Raw genomic sequence first — 25,215 nt, 5'->3', positions numbered from 1 at the left:
TAATGTGTTATTTGTCGTAATGTTTGTCCAGCTGAACAGGAAAAGATTAATTATGTTCTTTAATATTTCTCGCTCAAACTGTTTCCTGGTGTTACATTTTTCTTCCGTGTTTTCATATCCCTCACACACAGAGAAACAGAAAGGCATATCTGAGCAGCATCCAGATTGACATGCTAGGTAATGTGTTCCTCACGCACAGGGAAAGTGAGATAGGATGCAGTTATGCTTATCATTAATATTTCAATACTCCTGCGCAGTTATCGGCCCGTTAGCCCCTCCAGGTTTATCTGTGTGATGGCATATTTCAGAGCCTCCATATTGGTGACCAGAGATTATATATTATGCACTTTATTATGGCTATTCATGGCCGCTGGGGAGTCCCTGTTAACTCCACCATTCCCTTTGTATATTGGCTATCAGTCTCAAGGTGGCAGATGCTTTATTTGCAGGACTGGAAAGTAGCCATTGTGGAAAAAGCAGATACAATCCACAATAAGCGAAAACATTGGCCAATGAAGAGGCATCCCCATTGTATCCGTCAGGCTCTAGTTCATAGGTCCATGTAGAACTGCTTAAATGGCACATTTGACATATTCTTTTCACTTTTGTAGAAAGCAAATATAAGGGATTTCTAAAGAATTAGGATAGAAGATAATTAAAACAGTTAATTATGAAATTACTTTATTTATCATTGGTTGGAATTTGGATTCTGTGATGGTTGAGCCATTTGAAATAAAAATGTAAAACAATTGTATAAAGATACCTAGTTAAATATACGTGATACATTTGCAATTTAGATAAAATATAATATAATTAAGAATTGTATACTGTATATTAATGTGCAGTTAAACATACAATTAACTAGAAAAGAGCTATAGCAAATGTAGGAGGTAAAATGTCTTGAGTGGTGGTCACTAAATGCCAGAGCTTAGTGTTCTTCATAAAGACATGTTCATGGTTGTTGTTTGTCAGACTTGTGACCCCTGACCTCTCAGTGTGAGGTCACAGTCCAATAGACCAGCTTTATCGAGGGTCAGCTCCTTGTTGGTGGGCCTGCGTTAGGACGCCTTGTCTGTGCAGGTCTGATGTCAGGAGACAGGCTCCTCTTGTGGCTCTCCTTATCTGGATCAGAGAGGCAGACCATCGGTCTCAGGACCAGCAATCAGCCTCCCCTCCCGCGGCTGAGTGATCTCTAATGCACCAGGAGAGCCTGCCAATCACCAACCAGGAAATGAAATACTTACCCGAAACCTGCTACCTTGATGGGGGGATATTAAACAGACTGGCGGAACATGTTTCTTCCAACAAATATTCAGCTTGTTTAATCCTACTGTTACCACACTGGTATGAATCCAATATGATGTCGCTTGAATTGTCTATGCACGTTTACCTTTAAGCATACATTCATGTTTTTTCCTTCTTTTTTTGTAGTTCCTGTGTTTGAAGAACATCCGGACGTTCCTCAAGGTGTGCCACGACAAGTTCGGCCTGCGTAACAGTGAACTGTTCGATCCGTTCGACCTCTTTGATGTCAGGGACTTCGGCAAGGTGAGTTAGACTTGATGGACGCTCTTCTTGGCAGCCTTCCAGACGCTCTGCAGTCAGGGCTCTCGACTAACTTTTTTCCCCATCCTCCCGGAACCGTCCCGAAATACAATATAAGCCGTCCCGAAATTAATGTGGACCGGCCCGAATTTAAAATGTTAGTTTTTCTACATTATCATTAGTTAAAATCATTCAAAGTGACCTTTAACATAAATAACACATCATACAAATCATTAGATGATAATTCATCAACCTTTTTATTTGAGTAAATCATTCAATCACATAAACAAAGGCCAAATATATTTAAACACACAAACGAGAAAATTACTCTAATATTGAATCCAATCAAGTCCCATCCAATTAACAAAACAATCCAACACTGTGTCCTGAAGACAGAACCCAGAGTAACCACTAACCAGGATGACAGTCTGTAACACAGTCAGGAGACCTTTACAAACGGCCCCGCCCCCTCGCACCCAGACGGGAGAGAGAGATCTCGTCTGGATTGGAAAGCTCGAAAATACATCATAGACGCATGTTGTAGTCTTATTGCATATTAGAAATGGAGTTGGTGAAACTAAAACTGCGATATAATGTGTATGTAGCAATAATACATATGACATATTTTTTAAATGTCTCCAGTACCGATAAAAAGTCCGATAACGTCGGAGTTTAACGTTACCACTGTCTTTAATAATTCCGGCCCGTTTAATACCGGGGCTTGGTACCCATCCCTACATGGGGAGAGGCGCAGCATATTGCTAAGGACTAAATACGATGGAGAGTTCTCATCTCAGCCTTATACCCATAGGGGATGAAGAGGAGTAAGTAAATAAAGAGGCCGGCGCTCCAGTTCTGCTGTGCGTTTTTGTGATGTAACGGTAAAACATTTCAGAATTCCTCCACGGGATGCCATTGTACATCACTCAACCCGCGAAATACACACACTCAGTACATAGCTAGACCCGCGAATTTGCGGGCCAGGAATTTGCGGGCACAGCTAGCTGGGCGACTGGCTGACAGCCAGCGGCACAGATGTAGCGACATGTGTGTGTATTTCGCGGGTTTCTAAATGTTTTGTGCGTGTGTGTTTATGTTGACAAGGAGGTTTAATGTGCTACACAAAACGTGCAGTCGGTTTCATTTTCATCGCCGTTTGTAGTAGAGTTAGCAGGGTATTTTTATTTTAACTCTCGTCCCAAAATTATGTTTTATCCTCCCCGACACTATTTTTTTCGACCCCGGGACGTCCTTAAGCTCGAGCCCTGTCTGCCGTTGAACTGTGATCTGCTCCTAAACGAGGCTGCCCCGAGGCTACATTCTAGTTACGGCGCGCGCTCAGAGACATGACGCCGCTTGTGTCCCTCATTACACCATTTACAGCAGGAGCGATGTCCTTCTGCTGTCAGATGGAAAGCTAAAATGTGGCGTATGTTCACGCTCATGTGGGCTGATACAATCTGTGCATGTGTTGTGGAAGAGAACAGGCTTGTGGGAGTTCATCTACAGTTTAGCACAACATGCACCGTTGATTTGCTTTGGTTTGAAGACTCAAAGTCAAATCTGTCGGTTACTTTAACGTCAATGCAGAGCGGAGGGATGCTGTTACACTTCAGGGTCAGCAATCTCATTTCATGTCACTGAGTGTGTAGAGTTGAATTTCACTCTGCTTTCTAACAAGCTGATGCTAAAAGAATGCAGTGTGGGAGTGTGTGTTGGCTCAGCAGTAAAGATGGCTGACTCACTCGCACATCATTTAAGGTTTATGTGGAGTTTTACTCAAGTGGATATTTGTATTTATTAAATGCTCTTTAGGTCTATTTTTCCCCTTCTTTCCGGACTTGAATTGAGTTGGCGCTTGTTGGGTTCAGACATCCAGAAAGAGATCCAAGTAGACCTGCTGGTCTTTTGCATCAAAAGGTGGTTAAACATCAGACCTGAGAGCATGAACATGTGCTGGCATGTTTACCACCAGTTGGCTTTGCCTGACCCAGAAAACTCAGGAGGGATTACAGATTCCACCTGGCCCGGGGGAGTCCAAGGATCCACCATAAGGAGCAAGAGTTGCAGATGGAGGCAGGAACATCTGGATGCTTGGTCTGCTATGTCCTAACCCTTTTCTTAGCTCTGTTTCTTACTGGTTCTGTCAGTATTCTAAGAACCGTAATGCTATCTAGAAAACCATCTCCCTTTCTGCCTGTTTCGAGCAAAACAATCGTAACCAAGGTTGCTTCATCAACGAAGGCCATTGCATAATGCACAATGAAAGTACACCGTGTTTACAAGATATCAAATGTAATATCGCAAGCTGTAGTTATGTAATCAAATATTTTCGTTTAAATCCAAAACCAACTGCCAGATTATAAGAAGTACTAGATTCAATTTGTAATTACCAGCAACTGGCACGTTCAAGAAAAAACCTTATTGGTTAAGAACCAAGTGTTCAGGTTCTCATTTATTTGGTTGAAATGCTCCGTAGAGTACACAACTAGGTGTGTGAACTGTAACAGAACCAGTTCTTAGTTGTTGGAAAAGGGGTCACTGACCCAGACCTGGATTACCGTTGAATTATGGAAGAATGAAGTCCAAAGTACAATTTAAAGTCGGTAATACAATCTGGAATTTCAACATCAATCCAAAACTGCTGCACACCCAGGGAAAGATGCCAGCTGCTTGTACTATATTTTCTTTTCATTTTCCTGAACATGAAAGGTGGAAACCCACGGGTGATAGAGGAGGGGGGAGGGGATGGATTGGCTGGTAATCCATGATCTGCATACCCTGCTGTTGACCTAAACTCCTGAAAGTGGATTGTTTCTCTCTACTTCCTAATCCCCTTGACAGAGTGTGTTGTTCGGCGTGAGAGACAGAGTGGTGTTCCTCTTTCTTGGTTAGTAAGCTGTTGAAACAAGCAGTAGGGATAGCATGATGTAATTAAACAGATGTGGGCAGCTGATGCCAGTGTGTCATGTTTGTCTGTTTGTCCACACTCCCGGCGCCAGGCTGGGAACAGAGGCAGAAGAAAGACGGAGAAAGAAAAGATGAGGGAGAAGAAAAAGGAGACAAGGACTCATTTGGCAGTTTGTAGATAAACCACAAGACGATGTCTGAGAGTCAATGAGCTCACAGTGAACGGTATTAAAATCCAACATCAGTCAGAATCAATCACACAGGCCCCATATGTCAATTTGGAAATTGCTTTTGTATAGTCGCAGCGGTGGCGGGCTTGTCTCGCCATTGATTTTCCATTAAGGCCAAACATCACATTATAATATATTGAATCGAGCAGATCCCTACTAATGTGGCATACATTTAAATAATGAGAATGCCTAATAAACGGAAGATAAAAGGGGGCTATTTTTTATACCTGCAGTAGTAAGTCTCTTTTTTTTTGTTGGATCTCATCCCTGGATGTGCTCTTTCCTCTTTTGTTACCTTTACACAAAGGTTTCTTTGTGGGCACATCCGACTGCAAACAAAAGGAATTCTAACTTCAAGCATACATCGTAGTACAGTATCATTCGTCTTTTCTCTCCATATCATTCTTTTGTCTTTTGTTTTCCACCTGACACTTAGGAAGAAGTGGAAACGCTTAGATAAAGAATTTACGTTTTGTTAGACTAAAATCCAGGTTGTGAACTGTTTGCACAATTTAATAAAAGGATGCATCCTTTCAGACTGAGAGCCATTATAAACCCCATCATATAAAGTATACAAATCAATATTGTTTTCTATTAACAACAGCTACTGTAGAACAAATATATTGATCTAACTTTAATATTTCCAAATATTTGTTTCTAGTTCTGTAGGATGTTCTGTTAAAATTAGAAGATTTTGATTAAGCTTGTTCTGTCTTTAGCTTACGCTTCACCTTTTAGCATGAACATAGGTTGCAGTCATAGAGTTCAGTCACATTGGATGCAATTTGTATGATCCATCCCTCCAATGCTGACAAGATTGGAAAGCACTCAAGCAAAACCTGTTTATCTTCTGGCGTTGGGATTAGAAATCCAAATTTGGATTAGGCAAACGTTGGTTTAAGCAATTCAAATTGTAACGTTTTATCAAAGTGTAGCAGAAGAAGACAGGGAGATAGAATAAAGGTAGAAGGAAGAGTATGATTGTATTAGTGAAAGGAAAGGTTGACCTCTCCCTGTTTCCCCGGCACAGTCCTTTTGGAAACAAACAGGCTGTTTGCAGAGACATACCCTACACTGTAGATTTTTAATCTCCTCTGGACGAAGGGAATTAAAACGAAGGACTACAGGGAGACGAGGTTAGGTGGAGGGTTTCGACAGCAGCTGCCTCTATAAACATTAATCAGCCCCTATCCACTTTTCATACCTGCACGGTGGCTGTCAGGGTCCCCCAGAGTTCATCTCCCCTGGCCTTTGAACCGCCTTCTCTTCGTCTAATGATGCCTTTCTCCGGGTCACATGCAAATGGAGACCGAGGCCAATTGGGCCCAATGCTGAGGAACAAAAGTAATTGCCCCTTCAAAACCTTCCCCTACCCTTTCCAGTGGGGCTACTATCGAAACAGATGCAGCACATACGATGCTCGATGTCCTCTACCGATCTTTATTTTCATTACCCAGCTCATTTCAACCAGGGTTAGCCTCCGCCACACGCCACACGCAACATGAGCTAGGGCTCCCTCGTCGCCGCCGCTTCACACAGGGGGAGAACGTAGCCTTACAGTTTAATGCACATATTGCTCACTTCTCCTCTTCGCCCCCTGATCCATCCCCCGTCATTAGACATTCATTATGACATCATTAAACCAATGAAATACAGCTTATTACAGTGGACCCCAGAGAAGGCTTTTTATTTAAACGCCCTCCCTCCAAACCGAAAACCCAGCCGCCTCGTTTACTTCATCCCGACCTATTTTAATTAGCCACCAAAGGAACATTGCTGTCATTTAAATGAACATGGCAATCAGTTTATTTGGCTGTTGCCATGATTAGCATAATTAGCCCGCACCTGTTAACCATCTATCAACAGTTTGGTAATTTTCCCGTCTGTGACTGGAGCGCGGCGAATAGGAAGGAAGCGTTCTGACTTTGCCGTCTTCATTAAACGGGAATGGCGTCATTTGTTTGAAATGCAGACGGTGTTGCTCGCTTCACTTTCTATCTCATCTAAACAGCCCCGGAGTCATGACTGACTGACTGACTCGCCAAGTGTCAGCCATCCAAGCCCCGCTCATTGGCTTGATAGAACCCTGTCAAGGTGAATGGATGTTATCTGTGCACTGCATCTGAATGGGAATTAGTCACTCAGTGTGCACTCATTGTTTTTTAGGAAACGGCAGACATATTTTCAGCAATCTGTTTGGATTTGTAAACCCTTCCAATTTTTGTATTATTATTACATGTTACTTGTTAGACGCTTTTATCCAATGCGACTTACATACTCAATACTGTGGGCAATCCCCACAGGAGCCTCCCGTATTATATATCATATATCACATATCATATATTTCAATTTCTTGAATCTGTGATAATAAAGTAGTCATTTTAGCGTTTATTAGAGTTTTCCGAAGTTTTGTCTGACTCCCAGCATGTAATCAGTTTACTGAACATGGATCAGACTTTGAAACAGATGGATTTGCGATGTGAAGGAAACACAGAAATCCCCACTTTTCTTTCCTCCTCATTTCCCCCCCATTCATCTATCCCCCTCTTTCTCACTGTCCTCCTCTCCCGACTCATTCATCTCACACCCACACTCTCAGCGAGTATGTTGTGATAAGACTAAGTCAGTGGCAGGCGAGCAGCCATTGTGTCAGGGCGCTGTGATTGCCATTGGTCGGCGGTGTTTGATTACTCTCTCTTCTGCTCTGAATCCCGCACTGAACTCTGTTCCTTTCATTTCCTTCCTGCGCTCTGCCGCTAAAAATAGCTAGTTGCTTAGCATCCACGCCCAGTGCTGCTTACATCTGGAAACGTGCCTCAGCCGCTGTGGCCCGTCTGCCAACCCGAGTGCTATTTACTGAAGTTGGATCTAACCTCAGTCTCAAGCCCTCAGCCACGGCCTTGTGATAATTTGTTCTAGCTGGGAACATTTTGCATGCAACAGTACATTAAACCTTTGAACCCCTTGCTGTCCTCAATATGTTTATAGGGTTATGGCTACGTTCTACATGACTGGGTAGGGCTTGTCATAGCCTACGTTATTGGCTACTGAGAAAAGCATTTATTATTTGGGCAATCACCTTGCCCAAATGATGGTATTCCTCAGGTGTCCTAGAAAACAAGTGTTATTTTATAGGATGCATTTGTTAACACCCGGTCACTATGAACAAATAGCACATTTTATTTATTATGTTATTAACATTTTTTTCAAATCTCTTGCTGATATGATACAATTCATATCTTTCCTTGTGGGACTGAAACTTGAGGTGTTTGTTGCTTAGCAATCAGCAAGTTAGCTGCGGGCTACACTTGTTTTGTAGCATACAATTGATAGTCGTGCTATAATGGCTACTATCTTTGTTTCGTTTTTGCTTGTAACTGGGTATACAGACAACAATCAACAAACATGTCCCTTTTTACCGTAGGGAAAGTCTCACTAAGACTATAAGTGACCACATCATTCATAGACATTCATTGTTGATGGACATTGGAGGATTGTGTGTTCCTGTTTGCCAAGACAGATTATACCAGACTACTGAACAATATCCATTATCATGCCCGGCGTGTTGGTATCGATTCACACCACGTTTTTTGGAATGAAAAATAATCACTGCAGAAAGGTAGTGATGCACGCCTGTCAGACTGTGGCTGGAGGGACGGCAGGAAGTGATGGAGGAAGGGTGAAGGGTCAAGCAGACAGGGTCACTCTCTCAGGTTGGCCCGTCCCATTCCATTAGTGAGCACCTCCTCAGCAGCAGTCCTCTACTGTGGAGGGCAAAATAGATGTTTTAACCTATGATTCTCTCAGTTACATTGTCTATTTTGGAGGGCTAAGAGGGTTATCGCAATATGTGGAACACCTTTTTCAGCGTGGGTTAGGGTTACATCAATGTCTTCTCTATGGACCCCAGTGGTGGGAAGTAGCTGAAATAACAATATGAGGTACTTCACCTTTGATGCTACTTTAAACGAGTTCCTCACGGTCAAAAAAGGCTTTTGAATGATGAAATTAGTTACATTATGGAAGTGGATATGAAGTGTTCTATCACTCCTTCCTCAACAATTTCATTCTGAGTCCTAATTCAAACACTGTATTCTTCACTTGATTTAGGACTTTTGCACTCTTTGCAGATGAGGACATGACACGCTGATAGCGGACAGATTTGTTGCTGAACTCTCCATTTAGAGAACTAAATTGTCATAACAATCCGATGAACAGTTCATGAAATACTATGTATCATCTGATAAACACACAATCTCCCAAACAATAGAGTATTCTTAAATTGTGGTTTTCTACTTCTCTACACTTCTCTGACTACCTCCTCCACTGCTGTACACCATGTCCCCTTGATCCAGCAATGCACTCAGTAGAGAGAGTGGAGAGAGAATTTATCTCCATAACCTTCCTTGAAAACACTCGGCAGACAGTTTTGTGGCTCCTTCCGTTACCCCCGTGCCCTCTTACTTCACGCCCTGTCCATCAGGACCCCCGACTGCAAGTTTTTACATAAAGCTTCCAAGACACAATCAATAATTCATTGCAAATGCCACAGCGCTGATGATAATTCCTCTGACATGAATTATAAATGGGAACTTCCTCCCCCTTCCTGTGTTTAGACCCCCTTCCGTTTGCTCCCTTCCACGCTTCACTCCCACAACCTCATTATTCCTGCAGCTCGTTACCGGGATACTGGCAGAAACAGGTGGTTGTTGAGAAATTGGTCGTTGTCAGGGATACAGGGATGCTGACTGTTGGAAGGTGAGGGATGAGGCCACTAGGTGTCCAAGTTACAGTATGGAAGAGATGGATTGGTGTTCCCATCGACTTTTATTCAGACAACTCCATTTTACATTGCGTGACGGATGAGCGAAAGCTTAAAGTCCAGATGACCCGAAATATGTCATTAGAATAAAATGTTGGGTGCCATCTGGATTCCCTCCAGCTGCTCCTTGCCCACCTGCTCCATAGACTGGTTTTCCTGCACATGAGTGTCCCATGTTATTCTTTGGAAGCTCATTCACAACCAAACAACTAGATACTAGATTAGAAATCCTATACCCATTGATTTAGCATCATGTAATGTTGATAAAAATGCAATTAGAAAATCAGTTGCAACCACAAAAGACTGAAAGATGATGATTGTTAAACATGCGTACCATTATATCAAACTTGCGAGTTATGAGGTTTTGGAGACCATGAAATAACTATATAATCATGTTTTACAAGCTCTTAAGTCATAATTACTATATGCGGTAATTAGCGTTACAAGTAAATATCATTAATAACAATATTTGGTCAAAACTAATGTGGTTCTTTACCATCCTTAGCTGTACTAAAACCCTTTCTGTGGAATAAAAAACAACCAGTGCTTATCATTGGAGACAAAAAAAGCACTCTGTCTTTAAAACTTTCTTTCTATCCCCCATCTGCTTTACCATTTCCCTCTGACAGCATTGCACAACAGTGTCATTTAAATCCTTCAGACAAGAGAAAGTAAAAAAAAAGTGTCTAAAAACCCATTTATTGAACTTTGGATGTTCTGTGCTGTCTGAATCCTATTGTGGAAATAATTGGCCTCTTTTGTTTCGGGTGACAGTGAATGTTACATTGTGCCGCTACACAAACTAATAGATGGAGACAACGTGATTTTGCCCATGCTTCATGCTCAGCAAGTTTTGAAGTTTTCCCAGATCACTGGAGTGCAGTGCGGACTTCCCAAAAGCCTGCTGCAGTAGATCACACCCCTCTATTGCCTTTTCGGTTTGCGAGTCAGTGGTCACTGGAGGGTTTGTCCCTGTCGTTGGGGTGGTGTCAGTGGAGCGCTGCAGGACTTAAGTGAGGGGATAAAGAGGAAGGCCCCCACTGAGCAGGAGTCTCTGCATTCCTCGCAGCCGGTGTAAGCTCTCATTATTTCTCCTCCCCCGATTCCTCCCTCCAAGGCCCTGCAGGGACGGCTGTGATGGACAGGTACATTTTTCTGAGGAATCACTGGCTCGAAAAAAATAAGAAAATCACCAAAAAGTGACTTTGTCCTCAATCATTTTTTCACTGCACAGGGATTACTCTCCTGTGGGGCTGACACCCAAAACCACTTGGCTCATAACTCACACTTATTGTGCGTATTTTAATGTGTGTGGATGTTATGTAATAAAACCCCATTTGCTCTTAAAACGGAAGATAATGTCCCAAACCTCCATTGTGTCATGCTTTAAACAGAAGCTCAGCACTCTGCAGAGGATATCTTTGTAGGAGACATTTGGCACAAACGCCGCACAGCGTCGAGGTCGCTGTGCCGGATCATCGGAATAAGCTGCTTTTCAAAAACCACGATTAAATCATGAAAGATGGCACGTGAAAAGAATCCTCAGTGTTTGTTGACAAGAGGGCTCTATTGGCAAAATACTTCAGAGAAACAGATGGGTTGCAAAGACAACTTGGAATTAAGTCTGAATATTGTCTTTTTTCGACTTACTGTAATACCAGCTCTTAGCGTTGGTATTAAGTTGAAAGATCAGACAGATTAGTAGTATCAGCGCAGATAGGATGTAGCGTTCAGCCAGTTAGCTGCACCCTATAAGTGTTAATGGACCATGTGTTTACTGCCATTTGTGCATCAGCCCCTCATTAAGGGTTTTGCTATCAGCTAATGAATATAATGTTTACATTTGAACACATCAGGAGATAAGTCATCAAGTAAACATTACCACATAAGCCTTTATGACTGCTTGGATTATGTTAAGTCACCCTGAAAGAAAAAGGCATGAGCGTGTTCAATGCTTTCTCACGTATGGCACCAATAAACATTAGGGTTTATCGAATAAAATATTTGCCACACACAGGTAATTCTAAAGTACTCCTGCTTCCTATTCAGGTCATGATATTTGTTTGAATTTGTACTGTTATTGACATTTGAAAACACTTGTTAGTTTTTTGTGAAGTTGCGGTCTATATTCCTGTCTCTCCAAAAAGTATACATTGAGATGGAAGTCCCAATGAACCAAAATCACCAGTGACCGACTTTGCTGAAGTTTCCTTTAGCAATAAACTGAAACTTTAGTGGCTCTCGGGATGCTGAAGTAAGAATGCCACTAAGATCGAGGGACCAACGAGTCAGTGTGTCCCTCACGGGTCAGAGGAACCCACAACCCTCAGTTCTCATCATCCATTAAACTGCAGATGACCACCTGAAGCTCACACAAGCTAAATCCTAAATGGTGTTTTTATGCTCAAACATAGACCCGATTAAAGATGTTTCCATCTCAGTCCAACAGGTTCAGTTGGGAACATAAACACCGGATTATCGCCTGCACAAACCAACAAAGACCATGTCAGATATGCGTGAAAGTGGAAATAACCACTTTATTCAATCGGATCATTGACAGCACTGTCTATGGCAGCCATTAACTTTGTCATTGCCTTTTACACGGTCCAGTTCATCACCAGGAGCACATCAAAGTGCGACATGACACACACGGGGCACATAGGCAGCGACGGACACACACACACACACACACACACACACACACACACACTTTGCACCCCGAAGCCCAGGGCCATAAAGCCTCTGCTGGAGCCAGTGCTCTCCGATTCCTCTTATCAAAGGGCCGTACAATGGAAATTACACTAAATGACATGGATGACATGGTCGCTCATTACCCGTGGCATGTATAAAAGAAAGTTGTAGCAACACATTCAACTGTGATGGCGGAAGACTGATATTGGCGAGTTAATCTAGCCCACTACCTTTTATAGATCTTAATAAACCACCCACTTCCTGCTGCTGTACCACTTTCCTGCCAAATTCATATGGTTAAAATATTCCCCCCTGCTTCATTTTCACAACTTGTCCTCCCATTGTGTATCTCCTCTTCCCAGATTTCATTTTCTTACCTCAGAGTTCTTTTTTTGCTTCTGATTATTGTGTTTTACCCGGATGGTGGTAATTTGATACGGACGATAAATAAGCTAGCGACCAGGCTCCCTATTGTGCGATGTTGGGGAGCTTGCCAGGTGTTATAAACCCCCCCCTGCGGCAGCCACTAAACTGATACCATCCTCCATGCTACTATTCATTTATTTCCCTGCAAGTGCCTCATAGCAGGTAGTAATGATGCACAGGCTCTATGTGGCCGATGGGGTGGACCGCCTGATGTGTAGGTAAAGGTACAACTTTACACACTTAACACTAACCCTATTTTGGGCAGGTGGAACATTGGACAGGAAAATAATAAAATAAAAGTATACATTGCTGGATTTGTATGCTTGGCTTTGGAAGAAGAGATTGTGCTAAAAGAAAAGTATAATAATGATAATAAAACATGGATGCCCATTGTTGAATGCAATATTCAATCAACTCAAAACAATCTGAAATCAATTGTTATAATATAGTATACATAAATAACATTCATGAAATGTGTTATTAGATATTTTATAAAAAGGGAGTGATATTTTGTATTGCATTTTTTGTCAAATGCCATGGCCAATTGTATATACTTTATTGTCAAATGTCCTAATTTATATATATATATACTTGGCTCTGCTGAACTTTCTTTTACATAAAGCAATGTCTTGTCTTTATTTATATATTATTTTCTATAATTACATTTTACCTGGAGATTGACCAGAAAAGTTGATTTTACTTTAATATAGACAAAACATTTTTTTATGAAAATAAACCTTTTTAGTTCTTTCTCCATCTTTTTTTCAGTTGCTTGTGTGCAACACACGAATACCCGGATATCTGAAATGACCTGATGTCGTCTCATATTTCACCAACACCTGTATTGATCGGGCTTTCCCAGAGTTCACAGTAACACTTAACATGGTCACAATATGCTTTCAGTAACAGACAGTAACAACTAAGACTACAGAGTAAATACAAAAGATAATCATGAGCACTGTACTGCTATAGTTCACCTGTACCTGACTGCGGACTGAAACTTTTGTAGAAGTGTCGGATGTATTCAGGAGACCATATCTGACATTTCCCCCACCTCTGACTCGGTGAGACAGCCCACAGAAGATAATACTCGTGCTTACTTTCATCTCCATCTGTGTGCGTGAATGTGCAAGCCTCTCCCCCCTGCTGTGCTCCGTCTGCCTGGGCTGCAATTACCAGCAGAGAGAGGGCCCGTAGCTACCTGCTCATCATCCTGGAGCCGCGGCCCGGCCCTGGAAAAAGCTCGCGCAGCAGCTTCCTGCCAGAGACTGCATTATGGAGATTGGGCCGAAAGATTGACAAAGAGGTAGAGGGGAGGTGGAGGGAGACACAGCTCGATGAGAGCAGGGAGGCTTCGGGGAAGGGAAATTAGTTTGCTTCTGGACGCTCCCCCAAGGCTCAAGGGGAAGGGGGGGAAAGCTGGAGGGATTAGGAGAGGACGAGATGGAGACAGAAACAGACTAATCTTGCTCAGTCAGATGTCCGTCTCGTGAAGCTCGCAGAGGTCTGGAGCGGCGCCTGAAAACTAATCAATTCTGATAATAAATTAATGAATACATTTATCAAGCAAAAAGCTAAATATTCTCTGGTTTCAGCTCCGAAAGGATGTGCTTTTATTCTTTGTTTTCTGTTATTATAATTGTAATATATTTACAATTGTAAGATGCCAGAGAACTTTGCTTTTTCTGGATCAATTTAGTAATGGTTTAATTGGAAAATGGAATCCTTATAAAACATCTGGTGGTTTATAAAGAAAACCTCCATAAAACTAGAATTCCTAGTGTTTTTTCTAAACCAACTTTTTCAGATCAGCCTGAAATGATGACTATGCAATATTAAGACAAGCACAGAGAAAGGTGAAGTAAGGGGAAACCCACTCACTTTCGGATGCCAAGATAAAAACACTGCCAGACAGAGGTCATGTGATCGGCAGGAGAAAGAATGTTGGAGACCAGCAAAGTTTGAGGTGAACAGATACAGACGTGACTAGACAAGCTACTTTCAGAAAAATGAAATAAGAGGATAAGAAAGAAAGACGAAAGCACGCTTAAGGACGTAATGGAGACGAAGCAAAGACGAAGTGACTGAAGAGTGACATTGCCGCCGATCCTTTTGTAGTGGGAGTGCGTTTGCTCAGCTGGGCACCTTACTGTCCTTTGTGATGAAGGAGAGTGGTTTCACTGCAGACAATGGCGGAGAGGATAGGACGCGTATTGCCAGACTGGGCCTGTGTCAGCCTAAATGGCAACCATCAATAATCCCCTCAGTCAGTGTCCTCCTCAGAGCGCTGCTTCCTGAGCTGCAGTGATGAACACAGTGCTGAGGAGTAGGTGTGGTTCTTCATGTCCTGTATACATATTTCTTTATGTTAAACCTGGGGTCAGGATCCCCACAGGGCTCACAAGATGAATCGAGATGAACAAGATATTTTTCTGCACAATTTGGTTTTCACACCTTTGAAGTACTAGAAGTTACGCTTATTCAGACCGCTACATTTGGCAAAAGCACAATGCAATATGCTATAAGAATGGATACATTGTCTATAAGCACAAACATATGCAACTTGTTTTTTTTTAGGTCAAAGGGGCGCTATTATTCTTTCATGTAGTGTGTAATATAGGTTTTAGTGTAAAGGGTCTGCAAAGGCTAACATACCAACGTTTCCTGCAGAGGGAGTTTCTCTCCCACACATTCCCTCCCTGCCTGAAACTGCTCTATTTGACACCTTTGTTTTATTTCTTACCATAATGACATCACTGTGTAACACTTGCTGTTGTATTGGCTAGCGCTCAACACATAGTACGTGATAGGCTAAGGGCGGGAGCAATCAAAGCAAACTGGGCTCTAGTTTCAGACGGAAGGAACATAAAGGGTGATGCACTATGAGAAAAATAAAGCACCTTTTCAACATTAAAGCATGTAAACATGTCACATTAGAGGCACAACATACACAAAGAATATCTGGAAATTAGCATTAAAGGCCCATTAGTTGACAAACATATTCAACCTACTATGATGTCAAAACAGAGAAAGCAGTAAATGCTCATATTTAAGAAGCTTTTACCAGTGAGAATGATGTAAATGTAGTGTGCACATTAGACCATTATCTGTACACGCTTCTCAAAGTTGACTTACAACTTGATATGTGTCGACTGATTGTTTAAGCACTAGTAAAGGCCTGCTTGAAAAGATAACTAACAGAAAAAGGTTTTGAACCAGGAAAAAGACCATCCAAAGAACTCTGGAGGCTCTGCAGTCAGACCTTCTGGTGTACAAAAAAAATCTGGTCCGGGGTTGTTGATGTAATCCAATTCCCTCTTGGTAAAATAAACATTTATTTTTAAGTTCAACCCAGTGGGTTTTGCACTATGCAGGCAGAAGGGGCCAAGCTGTGCACACTATTAAAGGCCAAAGTAAAATAGCTATCTACCCACACCTGCAACACTACTCCAACATGGAGCACTTTAGAAGTCCAACGCGCGCATACACACACACACACACACACACACACACACACACGCACACACGCAAACACGCACACACACACACACACAGTGGAGACTTTGTAAGCCTGCTGGCACCGTCAGGCTTCCCGGTACAGCATGTTTCCACCCGTCCTGAACAGAGTGGCCGTTGTGTGTGGTGGCTGCAGCATTGTGGGGACACATGCACGCAGGCAGCAGTCACACTGGATGGCTTTCATTACAGGGATGGCTGTAGACCGCCACTTAGCATAATTCACTGTCAATTGTGAAGTCATGTTCTGAAATGTGATCCCAGCCATTGGATTCAATTAAAGTCACAGTTTCACTTGGGAAATGACAAAGCAAAGGAAATAATAGAGCAAATATTGGTACTTTTACAACCCCGTCTAACAATGTACTGGTAAATAATATCTTTCAAATAAAGAACAAAATAAAAGATAATCGTTTTTTTGGTGCATTTTTTGTTGTTTAAAGTATTACTGACATTCGGCTATAAACTATTCTCTTTGGGAATAGAACAAAGTTAGAACTTAAAGTTAATTCACACTAATCCATAATGCTTTGAAGTCTTTTAAATACAATAGTACACCATCCAAACCCTTGAAGTTAAGTGTGACATGGGTACAATGTAAACTGGGCGCTGTTGAATCTTTGGCCACATCCAAAAGCAGCTAAAGGAACACCCGAGCATCCCTTTAGCCAAGTCTCTGCCACAAACGCACATTCTTTTATTACTATAAAGAGAACACTGCACTGTTCTGCTGGCAGTTTGATACATCACCTCCTCCTTCTGGCTTTTCCAATATCACTTGGAACCTCTTGCTGTTTTCAGAGGCTCATTCTGTGCCGCACTGAGGGATGTTTAACAGCGTCTGAAACGCCTGGATCATCCTTTTTTTTCTTCTTCTTCTGTTTAAGTCTGTTGTGGGTTGAGCCTGGCTCCCAGAAATGGAAAATCATTCCAGCGCACAGCGTCTCATGGACCATAGAGAGCTGTTTCCTCTTTCTCCCGGTGTGAAAGCTCCGACATTGATCTCGCTCCCCAGGTGTTTTCACCCATTTAGCCAGAGTTGAGTTGAGGGGTGATGCTATGGCTCATAAACACAGGCCTCACACACTAACATATTGAAAGAAAACACCACCCATAAACCTACTGTAGGCCTACATGCTTTTATTTGCATTTGTACGCTCACATAAACACACACAAAGACAGCCGGCGAGAAGTCCAACTTTCACTTTCTGACTTTTTATTGCTCTTGACACGACTTCATATAAATCTGAAGTGACTCGTTGATGACTTTAGCCTGAAGTGTGTGTGTCATTGTGTGAAAGGCCATTGTGAGTCAGCCAGTGCTGCAGCATAATGGCCTAATGGACACAGTCAGGGAGTTGAAGGATTTGCTATTTGACACCGATTGCAAAAGGACACTGAAACAAAGAGAGAAGGGTGAAATGAAGGAATTAACACTGACTCTGACTTTTCTTTTATTTCTCTACAGAATATAGTGTGACAACCATAATCCCCAATGACTTTAGTGATGTAATGCTCTGACTTTTGTTCTGGACCACCTTGGGATTGACAAGGAAACCCAACCAGGTTTGTTCTAAGCAAATTACCAATATATATTCACATCACCCCTACTACTTACATATTACTCATGACATAATCATATGACCTCATATTTTTAGCATGCATCCAATTAGTAATACACCAGGAGTCAATATGTCAATGGTGAATGGAAAACTAAGAATTTACAGAAGGTACACAGTGCTGTAACTTGTGACAGACTTGTTTAAAAAAAAAAAGATAGTTATTGCAACATTTTCAAAATATAGTTATTTGTTTAACCCTCTTAAACTACAGTAAGTGTAGAAAAACCATAATGTGTTTGTTCACGAGAGATTTGCAATTGTATCAGATTTGTATTGACTTGTATCTAAGCTAAAACAAGTCTGCAACTGGCTTTAAAAGTATAACAACACGTCTGTTTTAGGGTAAGCTTTCTAGGTTCATGTTTAGTTCCACCCTAGGGTACTAAATCCACCATAACTCTTTCCCACCCTTCCCAAAAAAAACATAAAATAAAGAATAAAGGAAAGAAAGTCGTATTAGCTTTGTGTTGTCTTGGTGTTCATACCCAGAAGCCCTTTAAACACGCTGCCGGCTCAAATCAAAGCAGCTCTGCTCAACTAAACATTTCCATTTGCCCCTGAACAACAGCTCTGATACCTTTTTGTATTACTCAGCACTTTTATGTAAAATGCAGTGATATTTCACCTCTTATGCTGAGGCAATGCAGAGGAAAGTAATGATATTCATGTAGCCCGGGGAAACGAAGAGTCCCTCCTAACGTCTGGTTTTGACCTCCCTCATCTTTCTGTATATCCTCTCTAGTCGTTTTCTGTATTCTTTAACTAGTGCAACTCCACTAGAAATATGTGACAGTTTATTTATGACTGCTAAAACTCTTACCCTTAAAGACAAGTTGTTGTATTTTCTTTTTAACTACCGCAGCAGCATTAATATCGAAATATTGTTCAGTTGTTTTCCACATGTTGAAGTAATTCTGGTTTATAGATTGATCATTCATAGCTGATGTGAACACATTCCAGCAGCATGGGTATTTTCTGTGGCCTTGACTTTCTTAGATGCTGCTGCAATGTCAGGTAGATGTGCAGGGGGCTGACCTGGGGTCGGCTAAGAAAAGATAATCCGCCTTCAAGGTAAGGAAACGAAGGAAGGGAGCCGGTGAACAGAGGTCAGACTGCAGCCCCTCCCATGTCGGGGTTTGTGTGTCAGAAGAAGCTCAGGCGGGGGTCTTGGCACCCTACTGGTGACCTCGACAAACTTTCTGACTCATCCGCATACCAAGTGTTTTGCTTTGATCCCAACATTATGGGCCAGCTTTGATGCGTAATGGAATGTTGTACACCAACGTTTTGAGATATCAACTTCTATAACTTCTGAATCCACCAAAATATATTTTGTTGGCTTCTCATTTTACATTGCATTACACATTATCTTTTTCCCAAACATTACATACACTTCAATAGTGTAAACATTTTGGCATATGTGGCAATTTTGGGTTGAGTTTCTTGCCCAAGGACATCTACATGTGGACTACTAGACCATCATGACCATCTGCTTGGTACATCTGCTCATTAGACCCCTGAGCCAGAGCCGCAGTATTACATATTCACTTTTTCGTGTTACCTTTGACATAAGTGATGACCAGAACTATTGTTTCTTCAACCTAAAAGCGTTAAGAGTTGGATTTTTGATTCAGATTTCCAGTTGGTATTTCTTGTTTCACATTTTGCTGCCAGAAAGTTCCAAAGTTCCATAAAGAACTCAACCAATGTTGGATTTTGGAGGCCGATTAAGTTCCGAAAAGTCTATAATGATCAATCAACATATATCATATTTAACATCACACAAAAGTAGGATGGAAATGTCAGTGTTTAAGCAGCATTACACTTTTCCTCAGTGAAACTATTTTGATGTCTCACCAAGATATACACTATTTGAACATGTTAGAATGGGGCTTACCCTGGTCGTCCAAAAAGCAAAAATGTATCTTAACAACCCATAACCATGAGTTGGAAAATAAAGTTATCAGCGTTCCCACAGCTTAAACACATTATTATGTATCCAAATGTTCCAAGGCATGCTTTTTTTTAGAGAATATCTAGCATTCTAAAAAATAAATAAATAAAAATAGCATTCTATTGACGTAAATCCATTTAATATTATACTCATTAACAGCGACTTTGGATTGGCAGTAACATTTGACACAGTATCCTTTCCTACTAAAAATCTATCAAACATCCAAACGGAGGCACACATTCAATTGACGAATGTATGATAGGGTTTTTAAGGTGTATAATATGAAATGGATTTACGTCAATAGAATGCTGCAAAACCAAAATATAAGTTGGAATACGTTATTTTAGTGTCTTAAAAGTAGACTGAGGTAAGGAAGTTTACTACAGCTGAGGCTTTGGAGCTGATTTTTCAAGGTGACGATGTCGATGAAAATTCAGATGAATCTGCTCAGCATGCCACGTGTGATTGTGGACAGGAACTACACATGATATATGTCTAGTCTTCAAAATTGGCAGGACAAACAATGACAATTCCTCGCAAAGAAATGCATGGACACTGCCTAAAATAATGGGCATAACTAATGAACAGAATAAGTTAGAATCTTATCAGTTCTGATACAATGATAATAAATGTGTTGAATGTTTCTTTAAATGTTATGGTTCGCTGTTCTTTTTAATGAAATAAGTAAAAAATTCAAGCTCCGTTTTTTATTTATGGGAAAATATCCCCTATTATAGTGTATATAAGTGTCTAATGAGTGACATATATCATTAGCTCAGGTTGTGCTGATTTATGGGATGTGTAAAACGTGATAATACTGTAAAAAAATTACAATTTATTAGGCAAAACACAAAAATATACAAAAACGGAAATGTCCTATGTCTCAGAGGGTTAAAAACCCTATCACTCAGCAGCTCCACTAACTTGGAACAGTCTGCAAAAAGAATGAAAAATGACCAATCTGGTACCACTACATGTTTTTAAAGCTCAGTTGGATGCTTCACAATCAGATGCCGTTGGTACCTGACCTGTACATGTGGATAGATTAAAGTAAATTGTAATCCCTGTAAATGTTGCTGTATGATGTCCTTTTGTTGTTCTGTTGTTTATGTTTTCATGTCTTCATATGGAACCTACTGCTGCAGGTCTCCCTTGAAAAATAGATAATTGATTTCAATGGGATTTCACCTGGATAAATAAATTGATTCGGATCACGTGTTTTTGATTATGACAGCAGTTGGAAATGGATTAGTCATATTTGAATGCTGATCTGCCATGGAGTCATGATGCTGATAGTTATTGCTTTCAGTTGTTGTAGGGCGATTGCTACAAGCAGCTTTCTCTATTGGATGTTGACAGTGACGAGAGACATTGACAGCACATCACTACTACTCCTTCTCCTTTTTTAACCTCTCATTCTCCCCTTTCCCTCGGCTCATAACCTTAATAGCTGCCTCTTCCCCTTATGACCGGAAGATGTGTAATCCAATAAGCACTGCTCCCGGTGGCCTGGACCACCTCGCCCCAATACACACACAAAAAACGGTAAAGAAAACACACAACCAACATGCGAACAAAACCGCACGCTATCGCTCATCAAGCTGACATCTGAGTGCTTTTCTAACATCCTGAACATGTCATCTCATGTGAAAGTTCTACCCATGAGTCAAAGCTGATGTTGGGGGCATCTCAAGGAGAAGTAGGATGTTGTGCCTGTACTTCCTTTCTAGTAAGGAGGCTATTTGAGGCGGTCTTTGGCGGTTTTGGCGCAGTGGTTAGAGCGTTGGTCATCAGATCAAGGGGCGTTGGTGAACTGGGCGTTGGTTCGAATCCCGCCTCGGCCGCCACTGCGTCAGGCCGTTGTGTCCTTGGGCAAGACACTTTACCCGCATTTGCTCCTGTGGGTAATCTCCGCAGCAATGACTCTTACATGTCTAATATGTGTAATGTGTACTTGTAAAACGCTTTGAGCACCTGTAAAAGCGCTCTAATAAAAAATGTAATGCATTATTATTAATATTATTATTTATACAACCTCTGGCCTCTGCCGTTTTACTTTTGCCCTCTCTTAGTCACGGAAATTCTCAACCTTCCAGAAGCCCTCTGCCATCTTTCCGATGTAAGGCCTCACAGCTTCTCACAGCTTGTCGGAGCCTTTTGGCAGCATCTGGGGTTTGATAAGGGCCCCTCCCCCCAGCTGTACGGAGATAATGAGTCTCCATCTTTTATTGTCTCTGATTCTAATGTGTGATCTCATTTACTAGCCCATTTTTCTTCACTTGTCGTGATTTCTAAAAAGCCACAAGGGTCTAATACCTTATTTAAATAATAAATAAACATGAAATGATGACATTGAAAAAAGAGTTAAGTATGTGAATGAGATTAGGGAGGTACATCTTTTTAAATTAATTAACATTTTCTGCATTGATTGCAATAATTTATTACAAAATATATGTAGCAGGCATTCATGCTAAAGCATATGTGTTTTACCAAATGTTTTAATATCTCTAATTACGAAATGACATTAAGAATAACACATTTAAGTTTGAATAAGAAAGGCTGATTATCTCATAAACAAAATTGACTCAAAATAGATGCCATTTTATTATCAAGAAAGTATTTTATTATTAAACTATTAAAAAAAAAAAGAAATTGTACTCAAAGTAACACTTCAAAACCAGTATTTTGAATCAAATCAGAATCTCTAAAGATAAGAAAATGTTCTTACATGAATCCCTTACCCCATCCCCCAATAATACTATGCAAAGTGAATAATCTCGGCAGGTGCACAAGCTTCGCAATAACATCTCTGGTCTTCCGGAACTGCCTTAATGTCCGATTTCCACAAATGTCATTCACCCTCAGCCTAATGTCATGTAACCAGAGAGCAGCAGAGACACGCAAGGGCAGAGCACATTGGAGACGAGGTTACAGAAGGCCAGACACGAGCAGAAGAAACTGAAAAAGGCTGCATCATCTGTACATCGTAGACACAATCACATGTATGTGTGTCAGAGAGATTCAAAGCCCTGTGTTGAATGGGCTTTCCCGACACAAATTCATTCTAAATCAAGAAAAGGTTGTAGAGGTGGCTTGTTGGTTTTTGTATCTCTGAAAACAACTATTGTGAATAGCAGACAAATAGCGTGTCACAAAAACAACCAAATATTCACAACAAGATTGTCGTCTATTTCAACAATTGTATCCCTGGCTGCTTATCGAAAGCAATATTATTAGGGTCATATTCTCCGTCTGTGATGCTAACATAGCGTGTCAGTGGCAGATTTAGACCTATTGTGCTCCAAAACACCACAAACAATAAAATAAAAACGCCACAGTGGGACACCGGTTTACAAGCTACAAAGGAGCAGTGAAGTGTGTGAAACGGGGAGAAAAACCAAAGATATCTCAAAGCTGCAGTATTATTAAAAAACCAGCTCTTCCGTTTTCATTTTATTTCAACTAATCTGACCTAAATTGGCCAGGTCCACTTGGGAATTGATTTGTTGAGCCTGGGAGCAGTCCCATAAATTGCAATGCTAATGGCGGGGGGCTGAGCTAGCTTCTATCCCTGATAAAGGCAGATCTAATGGAGATATTTCACATGGAATCATTTATCAGGCGCTGACAGGCAGGCGGCAAGACCCCACCCCCCAAAAGAAAGAACACAAGCACCTTAATAGACATGGGCCACATCCTCTCTGTAAGGGCTTGATCCATGACAATACAACTTTATCAGCCCTCAGCAGATTAATTCTGTTGTAAAATTAGGCAAAAATGATTAAAAAACTTAAACAGCTTATTTACATCTGGTTGGATCAGAGCTCATTTTTGGCACCACTGGTCCGTGGCTGTGGAAAGACAGGGGAAAGAAAACAGTCTGTCAGATGTTTTTAAATGCTACAGAGAATGCCTCTGAAGCCAATCATAGATCACTGATAAAATCTGACAGAATAATACAAATATGACTGGAGCTGAGCACAGAGGGCCATTGTTATGCAGGGGGCACACATGTGCACTCTGGCAGTAATAGTCTTCCCAGCCAAGCATTGGGATTTGTTATGCTTCTGTCTATTGTATTCCTTTTTTTTATTTAGTTTTTTGAGAAATACTTATTGACTTGTACAAGATTTGTCATAGCTTTTTACAAACACTGAAACTCTAAAGCAGGGGTGTCAAACTCAAGGCCCGGGGGCCACATTCGGCCCACGACTTCATTTTATGTGGCCCCACAAGAGCTTGCAAAGAATATAATATGTTTATTATACGGTTACATGCTACAGAAGCACGTTGCCCATAAACTACATGTCCCACAATGCATCTCAAATATGACTTTTTTCTCAGAATTTGCCTTTTTTTCTCAGAATTTGCCTTTTTTTCTTCAAAATATGCATTTTTTCATAGAATTCCTTTCTCTCAGAATTAGATTTTTATTTCAAAATGTCACTTCTATTTCTTTTTTCTCCAGAATTTGGCTTTTCTTTTTAAATCATTTTGGGACATACGCACTGAAAAGACTTGCAATTATTTGCCCTAGACTTCTGCTTTCAGACGTAGTCAATCATGAAGTTATTACCCTATCCGATGATAATCCAATGCAGAGGCAATGATGTAATATAATACATTATTTTATATATATTTATATATGTATTTTTATATAGTCTTAAAGTTACAACCAGCCCTTTGAGTGCAACCATAATGCTGATGTGGCCCGCGATGAAATTTAGTTTGACACCGCTGCTCTAAAGGGTGAAATATGACCAAGCTTCAAAAAATGAAAGTTACATATTGTAACCTCGGTCTATGATCACACTAAAAACACTCTTAACTGTAAGGTCGACAACAATGTGCCATTAGTGTTCAGCCAATCACCAGTTGTTGTTTGGTTTCTGCTTTTGATTAATTTTGAACAAGTTTTCAAAGAAACCCTGTTAGTTTCACTCAAATTGTAGACATTTGATTTTAATAATCACATTTTAGTAACCAAAACACGAAGACGTTCTTGTCTCTTATATTTTAGTCAGTCAGTCAGTCAGTCATTAATTAAAGCTACACAAGTTTTCCATTTAAAGCCTGACCAGTAAAACACCGGGCAGACAGCGGAGATTCACTGTCGTGGTTTGACTTTGAAGTTTCCCATGCACTATATCGATTATGTCAACACTGACACTCGTGCCAGCAATGAGAGTTGCTACAAATATATTCAATAAAGCATATGTAGTTTCTGATACATGCACTTAAGCTAAGAGCATAACAATAATCAATATGCCAACGTTGGATGGACACAGGTGCTTACAGTGACTGAACTTTGTAATTACTAGGCATAAACTGTTCATATATGTGCTTTGTTCCAATTACTCATGTTATGTCTCATGTATAACAAAAATGGAAGGAGTTATTTATTTCTATGCTTGAATAAACTATTTAAGAAAAGTAAAAATAAAACATTGATTTTACTGAGAATAGCTTACAAGATAACAACAACAAAGATGAAGTATC

At 40.8% G+C, this 25,215-nt stretch overlaps 1 protein-coding gene across 9 annotated transcripts in view; it reads left to right on the top strand.

Annotated features, from left to right (window-relative positions):
* vav2 (vav 2 guanine nucleotide exchange factor) overlaps positions 1 to 25,215 on the top strand; it is a 211,067-nt gene that overhangs the window by 56,640 nt on the left and 129,212 nt on the right. For all 9 annotated transcript variants that reach the window (XM_034095484.2, XM_034095489.2, XM_034095486.2 and 6 more), the window contains exon 2: positions 1,432 to 1,548. In XM_034095484.2, coding sequence (XP_033951375.1) covers positions 1,432 to 1,548 — 117 coding nt within the window. The remainder of the gene's footprint in view (positions 1 to 1,431; positions 1,549 to 25,215) is intronic.

Source organism: Pseudochaenichthys georgianus, chromosome 12 (genome assembly GCF_902827115.2).
Source record: "Pseudochaenichthys georgianus chromosome 12, fPseGeo1.2, whole genome shotgun sequence".
Lineage (NCBI taxonomy): Eukaryota > Metazoa > Chordata > Actinopteri > Perciformes > Channichthyidae > Pseudochaenichthys > Pseudochaenichthys georgianus.
The sequence above is the reverse complement of the archived record's forward strand: the minus strand, read 5'-3'. Positions and strand labels throughout refer to the sequence as shown.